This window comes from Xyrauchen texanus, chromosome 5, assembly GCF_025860055.1.
Source record: "Xyrauchen texanus isolate HMW12.3.18 chromosome 5, RBS_HiC_50CHRs, whole genome shotgun sequence".
In the NCBI taxonomy this organism is placed as follows: domain Eukaryota; kingdom Metazoa; phylum Chordata; class Actinopteri; order Cypriniformes; family Catostomidae; genus Xyrauchen; species Xyrauchen texanus.
In genome coordinates, this window is record NC_068280.1 from 25,991,755 (window position 1) to 26,000,541 (window position 8,787).

An 8,787-nucleotide genomic window follows, 5' to 3' on the forward strand; every position below is an offset into this window, starting at 1 on the left:
AGTGCTGAAGCGGTCTCATATGCATTAACCCCAGTGGTGCAGGAGCCTCTGGAATTGTTTTAGAGGAACCGCTGTGCCTGGCTTGAATAAGGTGAGGCATTTCAGCACAGACTGAGAGTGCTCGTTGGTGAGGCGTGCTGTCATTGAGACTGAGTCTAACTCCATGTTGAGAAAAGAGATGCTCTGAACCGAGGTGAGCTTGCTTTTTTCCCAGTTGACCTGAAGCCCTAGACGGCTGAGGGGCCTGAGCACCTGGTCCCTGTGGGCGCACAGTGACTCTCGAGAGTGGGCTAAGATTTTTGGACGTTCGGGAGACGGGGCGTGCGCTTCCTGCGGGGCGCTCGATGCTGGGGCGCTCGACGCTGGGGCTGAGAGCTGGTCCCAGGTTGAGGCAGAGCTGCCTGTCGTTCGGAAGCCATAGGGGGATGCCCTTGGAGGAGCAGACAGAGCACAGCCTGCGTGGGTGCAGCTGCGGAGCATGATCAGACAGATGGCCTCTGTCTGTTTCTTCACTGCTGAAAACTGCTGGGTGAAGTCCTCAACAGTGTCACCGAATAGACCGTACTGAGAGACGGGGGTGTTGAGGAAGCGGGCTTTGTCCACGTCCCACATCTCGACCAAGTTCAGCCATAGATGACGCTCCTGGACCATGAGGGAGGCCATGGTCAGCCCGAGTGTACGCACTGTGACATTCGTGGCCCAGAGGGCGAGGTACGCAGGTGCGCAGAGTGCAGTTCCTGCAACACGTCGGGGTCAGGACTACCCAAGTGCAGATCTTTGAGTGCCTTGACCGCATCCAGGAACTACACAGGGGCGGAAGGGCATCTTTATAAAGATGAGTCCTGAAAAGGACATTCAATGCCAGCTGTGTATTGCTCTTTTAGAGAAAATAAAACCTTTTATAGAAAATACTATCTTTTAGCAGTGCTGTTGAAGCGCCCAGGGGCAGAGCTGCACTGCCATGCAGAGAAGGAGAAAGCCACTGATATGCGCCATAGATCCAACAGCATACGCTCTACAGAGGTGAGTGGAACAGTAAGTGATCTCAGCTCGCTGATCGCATAACCGCTCGGCTCCAAAGAAGAAATTTGAATGGACAGATGCATAATTCCCTCCTTTTGTACCCGTATGTCCGGGGGATGGTCATGAAAATTCTGTCTGCAAATTTCTCATTAGCCTTTTCTCAAGTTCAGAGGTAACCGAGGCCTTCAAAGAAGTCCCCTAGTATGGCTAGTGTCGCTTCATTCGACACAACGTCGAAGTGAGCAACAGACCTGTATTTTTCCTGTAAATACTGTTGTCATGACGAGTACATACTGTATTTCTGATGAGCTATTCAAGAGATTGAACAGATTCGCACTGTGTTGAGTGACTCAAGTGAGATTTTGAGCATGCATGTTTGATTGACAGACTGCACGTGAGCGCACATGTACTGTGTATGAACGCGCTCAGACCGACCATAGCTCTCATAACATCAGCCATGCTCTTATTGTATTTTTGTTTTCTTATTATTCCTCTTGCAGTCGAATTCCCTCTCCAACTTGATTCAGCAATGTAGAGAACTAGTGTAAATCCTCATGTAAATGGTCACCTTACAATTCATAAAGATTTGATAGCCTGCTTATATATATATTTCTGATGATGATATCATAATGCAGGCCGCAAATGATTGCTTGGGGGACGCGTGTGGCCCGCGGCCTACATGTTGACTAGCAATGCTTTACAGATTGTTGTTTATGAAAATCCCAGGAGATCAGCAGTTACAGAAATATTAAAACCAGCCCGCTTGCACCAACAATCATACCATGGGCAAAGTCACTGAGATGAAAATGTTTTCCCCATTCTGATGAACATTAACTGAAGCTCCTGACCCATATATGTATGATTTTATGCATTGCACTGGTGCCACATGATTGGCTGATTAGATGATTGCATGAGTAAGTAGGTGTACAGGTGTTCCTAATAAAGTGCTCAGTGAGTTTAAATCATGACTTTGAATTTTACCACATGCTAAATTATGCCTCAATGTTTATGAGAAGTAATATCATTATTGTAGTGCATTTGTGGAAGTTTATACTGTAGTGTTTATCATGTAATGCTCTGTCTCTGTTGTCAGGTGGTAGCTCGGGCAAAGCCATGGCAGCTGCAGTAAAGTTTGCCAAGAGCTGAAAGAGGGGCAGTGCTGTGTAGTTATTCTGCCAGACTCTATTCGCAACTACATGTAAGGAGAAGTCAGGGAGATAAAGGCACATGATTTACTTTTTATTCTCACCAATCATTGGCTATACTCCACAGAGAAAACGCACTTTATCTAAGGCTTTGCTCAATCTGAAACAATGGGTGTTTATTAATTTGTGATTAAAATTTTACCTTTTCAAGGTCCAAGTTTTTGAGTGATAAGTGGATGTTCCAGAAAGGCTTTCTGAGGGAAGAGGACATGATAGTCATTAAGCCCTGGTGAGGAGAGGATAGTTTTATTACTTAGGATTTAGACAACAAAGATGAAGTTGATTACTTATTTTTTTTATTAAAAAAATTTAGAGCCTGAACACCCTCTCATTTTTTCCTTGTTTTGTGTTTCTTTCCTTCCTTTATCTATTCATTGAAATTTTCCAGGTGGTGGAATCTGAGATTGCAAAGCCTGAAACTCTCAGCACCCCTTTCTGTTCTGCCCACAGTCACTTGCCAAAAAACCATCAAGATCTTGAAAGAAAAGGGCTTTGACCAGGCACCTGTCGTAGATGAAGCTGGGTGGGTCATACTTGCACAATATTTAAAAATACAGAAGATCGGTTCAGTTCTGAGTATTTACTAAGATTAAAATGGATGATACCTGTTTTAAATCAAATTAGGCCATGTTAACGAATTTTATTTGAAATAGGTTAAACAGTTAACATGTTTATTCAATTTTAAATTTTTTAAGTGTTTAATTCTGTTAATTCTGTGATTTCTAAAAACTGATCTCAAGCTTCGGTTCCAACTGACTGGAGCAGTACGAGTGTCTTTCTCACATATTTTCTCACATAGTTTCTAGAGAAGGAACGATTTATTTGTTAATAATGGAAAAAGACACTCTTTATTTATAATTTATTTTTAAATCAAACCCAGACCGAATATTCAACAGAAGTAAAGTAATTTGCTCTCTTTGTATGGTGAAATGTAATAATCATAGGAGCTCAACAAGTAAATTATCACCCATGAGCAGAACACAGTGTGGCAGGGCGGAGGTCGGGGCTGGGTTGTGATTATGCACACCCGGCCACTTATTAGGCTGATGAAGCCCGAGAGGGATAAAGGTGACCGGAGATGGCAGTGCAACAGAGAGAGAGAGAGTTACAGGCTTGTCTTTTGTTTAAGTTTATTATTAAAATATTATTTATATTATCAAGCTGGTTATCTCCTCCTCCTTTCCATTGAACTGTGTTACACACAGTCATTCACATAAATACAAATACCAATGGAGGACTTAATGCATAGGCCAGAAGCTAATTTAAACATATACGATTAGGTCCATAAAGTTTGACAAAAGTTGTTTTTGTTATCAAATTATTGCACATGTTTGTGCTTGCTGTGCTTTTGATTCTGTTTGAGAAGAACTATAGAAACTGTTGTTTTTTGTGGTAGTGAAACGAGTTATAAACACTGAAGTGAATTGATGCCATTAGTGTCATTCATACAAATTACCAAACCTAATAATTAAACATAGGCCTGTTATTTAGTTGGCTTGGAGCTGTGTGTATAATTTGTGTGTAGAAATACATACAGTGCTTAAGTGCATTTTTTAATGTACCTTACAGTTGTATAAATATTTCTTTTGACTTTCACTTTTACTTCTACATTTTGAAGTGAAAATACTTTTACTCCAATACATTTCTCCAGAACTTTTCATTACTTTTATGAATGCACACAAAAAATAACACTGCTGCAAATGTAAAATGCATCCGGCACAGTGATAGTGATTGCTTTTGTAAGGCGGGGTGCCAATGTGTTTGCATTCAAAGGCAAATAGCAAATGCTTCCTGAGGCACCACACCCCACTGAGCGAAGACTGAAAAATCACACCTCATTGTCGCCCTTCCACATCTGTCCCATTCTCTCCCCTCTCCTCCTCCTCATCCATTCCCTTTAAGCCCAGAATCACCCCAAACTCACCTAAGATCTGTATGTACCATATCTGATGTATACAAATAATGTAACTTTTGTAACATGTTTGGTATCATTTAAAATGTCTCGGTGCGTCTGGTATAGTGTTTTGTCCCCAGCTTTATAAAACTTAATGACAACAAAGTTATAAGGTCTATGCCAAATACTGAATAATTCTGGAGGCCTATCCCCCTCCTTGAAGGTTTAACACCAGGAAGCCAAGAACCCTTTCACCCCCAAATTCTCATTGAACAAAGGATAATACCATTTGGTACACAATGTGTATTCTGTCTGGATATTTAAGGAAGGCTGGCCCAGAGCTCAAGGTTCTCTGTAGTCAGATGATCCCACACCTCAATGTGTGTAACTGTAATAATAGGAATCTGCATTCAGATTTCCCATGCTTTGCAATTACATGTACTTTTCTCAACTGCCAGGTATGTTCTTTGACTTGCTTCTTTAACTTGTGTTTTAAATCCTACCTGGCAAATAAATTGTTACTTTTTGATTTATTCTGTATTCCTCTGAAATCATTTATATCAATACTGGGTCTTTAAAATAGGAGAAACCGCTCTGGAGGAACCGAGCAGGAGAATCCCATTTTAAGAATCATTTCTATCATAACTGAAGCTTTAATGTAGGAGGAAGCCACTTAAAGACTATCAGTTTGAATCTCATTAGAAACTGATCAAAAGGTAAATGAATAGAAGAGGATTCAGAGTAATCAATAACTTAAATGATTAAAATAAAAGAATAATCAGAAAGAATTTAGAGCTTTAATCTAAATCAGAGGTCAACTTAAAATTGGAGTCAGATTAATATAAAATTGGAGTCAGATAAAATTAATAACGGGATGAATTTGTAAAGTGCAAATTATTAACAATAATTGCTTTACTTCAGTGCTCAGAAAAGACAGAACAACGCAGAGACCTTCAAGGGGCAAATCTATGTATTTTTAGCAGTTTTGCCTGCCATTTTACACTTTTTACTAAATACCTGTGGCTTAGAGAATGATGTCATCCTAAGGGCTGTGGTTTGTTTACTATGTCAAGTGGTATGCAGAGTTTACATGCTCAACACTGCCTGCAAACTTCAAAAGAAAAGGATGCTATTAGCGGAAAAAATCGGACTTTGACTATAATATGTATAATAAAATAATCATTCTAAAAGCTGTCGATTTATCATGTTAATTCAGTGTGATTTATTTTATTTAAAATAATGCGTTAAAAATAACTAAATTATCAACCATACATAAATTCCATAATAAGAACTTTTCCTACCATCAGAGCAACTCAAGTTTGGGGGTGGGTCCCCCTGATAGTTTCGCCATTTGTGCTCCGTTGTATGCATGATGAGTACATTTTAATAAAGGATATTTTCCTTTATTAAAATCTGTCCAAGAACATTCAGCATAGTAAGAACTTGAGACAACATGAGTTGTGGAAAATCAGATGTGATCTAGGAGCTTTATACAGCTTTATACCATTCGTGCCATTGAAGAAACTGTAAGTCTATCCCTCACAGCCTCGTTGTCATGTCCATTAAAAATCAAAGATGGTGCTAGCGTGAAAAAGGTCTAAAGATGCATTTTTGTGACATCATTGAAACCCCATTATGATATTTCATAAAGTACACTTTGTTAATAGCTTTGTGGAAGGGCCCTACTTTCTGCACTGCCACTCAACTAGTTTGCCATGGCTATAATTATTACATTATTAATTATAACATTATTTATGTCTTAAACTTATATTTTGAATAATTAAGTATGTTTTTTATTAGTTGCTTTAATCCTTTACATAAGTGTTTTTCTTGTGAGTTACTTTAACTTTTACTCAAGTCAATTTCCATAAAGGTATCTTTACTTTTACTTATGTCTGAGAATTGGATAATTTATACAACACTGGAATGCAGAAACATGTTAACTATGAAAAAAATCTGATCAATAACGAATAAATAGTTTAATTGACAGGCCTAATTAAAATTAGATTTTATTTCATTGTAAATTGTTAAGGGTGCTGTAAGTGATTTTAGCCATTCTGGAACTGCCACTTGGACGTGGGCAAACTTGGCCATTGATTTCCCATGCAACTCTTTCCAAAACCCAGCACTCCGAAGACACATGCACAGACACAGACACACTTGGAGACATTGTATTAGAGCCGATGAGTGTTTCGCAGGAGCAAACACTTCCCCTGGGCATTTTGCAGAAGCAGGACACCGTACCTGCAATTATAAAATAATATATGGGCTGCCCTGTGAATGCGCACAATGATTGACAGGCAGAAAGTTTTCTGATTGGCTAAACAAACGATCAGACCATGGCCCACTGACAACTTTTTCGCTGATGTTAATCGAGCCAAGGGCTGTTACAGAGACATATGTGATATTTCATGGCACCTATAATGATATCTGATAGGTATGAAGGATGTTTTCTGCATGCCATTTAATAAAAAAATCACTTACAGCACCTTTAAAGAAAGCAGTTTTGGATTCAATCTGCAGGCAGATTCTTGGGATGGTGACTCTGGGAAACATGCTTGCTTCTGTGCTAGCAGGAAGGTCAAGCCCTCTGACACTCAGCAAAGTGCTCTAAAAGCAGTTCAAACTGAACTGTTTCAATTTCTTTTCTTAAGTCCATTTTAACCTTTCTCTCATACGCCCAATTTAGATTTGTCTTACTGATCATTTGGGAATGCTTTCTCGGATTTTGGAAACTGATCACTTTGCCCTGGTAGTCCATGAGCAGATTCAGTGTGAGTGTTTGTTCACAAGGTTGTTAGTGTTTATGAATAACTGTCCAGTCATTGCAAAATCACAGATATCCAAGCAGTATCATCTATTTACAGTACATTGTATGCTTGTTGTAATTTGTAATTTGAAAAATTTGACATGAGCTACTCACCCTTCATGACTTCTTGATTTGACTAATCTGTCGTTCCCACCCCATGTTATTTTCTAATTCTGCAAAATATCCAAGCAGCTCAACTTCATACAAAAAAGTGAATGGTGTATTTATTACTCTGTTATTTTTACTGTCAAGCTCCAAAATCTTTAGCAATATCACACAAGCAAGAGTGCGATATGGCCCTACATCAGCACTGCGGCCGAGTGCTGTAAGTAATTGTACAGCAGTGCTGATGTAGGGCCATATAGCATGGTTGCGAATGAGTTATTGCTATATATACAACTGTTCAATGAACAAGTACATTTTAAAAAATTTGGAAAAATTTAGAAAAAAACTACTTTATTACGCGACAGATCAGAATCTGCCGTTGCTGGTTCAAAACAAATAATGCATCCAAGCCTCCATTAGTAATTCAAAATGTTCACTTCAGAAATAGTATCACGGCTTGTGTTGTTTCTAACAAGTCATAGGATAAACAAGGATAGACAGATGGATGTGTGTTTTTGTCTGTGTGTGTGTGTGTGTGTGTAGAGAGAGAGAGAGAGAGAGAGAGAGAGAGATGGAGCATGTGCGATCACCTGTTGCCACACCCAATCATAGATGCATACAGCTTTTTGAAGGTCAGCTTTCTCCCATTTTAATACAGTATGTATCCAATGTGGAGGTTAAACTCACAGAGCGCTGTTCTATGTAAACAATGATTAACAGATTCACTTTGCATCACCAACTGGTTCATATTACACACAAAAATGATCTTTTGCCACCACCTGCTGGCTAACATATGTAATTTCAAAAATAAAGACAGTAACTCCTAACACATATTCACTACGCTTACACTTTAGTTTAGAACAGTACAAACACAAGCGGAGGGATACACACACAGTGAAGCGTCTGAGTGCTGATGCTGTCAAAAATCAGTGCTCATGGAATGTCTCTCGTCCAATCAGATTCGAGGACTGGAACTAACTGTGGTATATATATATATATATATATATATATATATACGAATCCTAGATACCCAGCCTTCAACATGACACCTCCACAAAAGCTGCCACCTTCCCCATCTCCGCGCACCACTCCGTGTTCCAGCCGACTTCCATCCCCTTAAAACAATCTGTCTGCCTATCAAAAAACTGGACAGGACCCACATTTTTATGTGTTAATCCCAATATTGATGACCACCCCATTGCCTAAAATACAGAGTCTTGGGCAAAATGAAATATGAGTGCCCAATATGTCACACATATGTCACAAACACTAAACCTTCAACCAAAATTCTTAGATCTTAACATACCACCAAAAAACATGGGTTGGCAACGCCAGCAGCTGGGTGTGTCTTTAAGATCAAGCCTTTACAATCTAGAGAGGGTCCAATAGAATCTATGTACAATCTTGAATTGCATAAGGCGCACCCTTGCATCTCTATATACAGACTTGACGTTTTTTAGAATCCTAGCCCACACTCCCTCCTCCAATACCAAGTTTTAATCTTTTTCCCATAATCTCTTGATAGAAGTTAAAGCTCCGTCCCCCAGATTCTGAATTAGCAGGGAGTAATACACTGATGCCTCATGTACTATGACTTTTGCTCTTAAGCCATTAGCTTGGTGTGAATATCAGATCAAGATTCAAGCCATTTGTAACACAGTTAAAGGATGGGCAAGGAGGAGGCGAGAACCGGCTTGTCAATATAAATAATATTTAATGAAACTCAAACCAAAAGCACAAACATAAACACA

The 8,787-nt window shown here is 39.5% G+C and overlaps 1 protein-coding gene across 1 annotated transcript; it reads left to right on the top strand.

Moving 5' to 3' along the window:
• The first annotated feature begins 633 nt into the window (after nt 1–633).
• On the top strand, nt 634–6,775 carry cbsa (cystathionine beta-synthase a). The gene is given in 6 exon segments (XM_052126314.1): nt 634–711; nt 2,083–2,158; nt 2,161–2,221; nt 2,380–2,457; nt 2,617–2,751; nt 6,646–6,775. Coding segments are annotated over 6 exon segments (558 nt in total).
• The last annotated feature ends 2,012 nt before the right edge of the window (nt 6,776–8,787 follow it).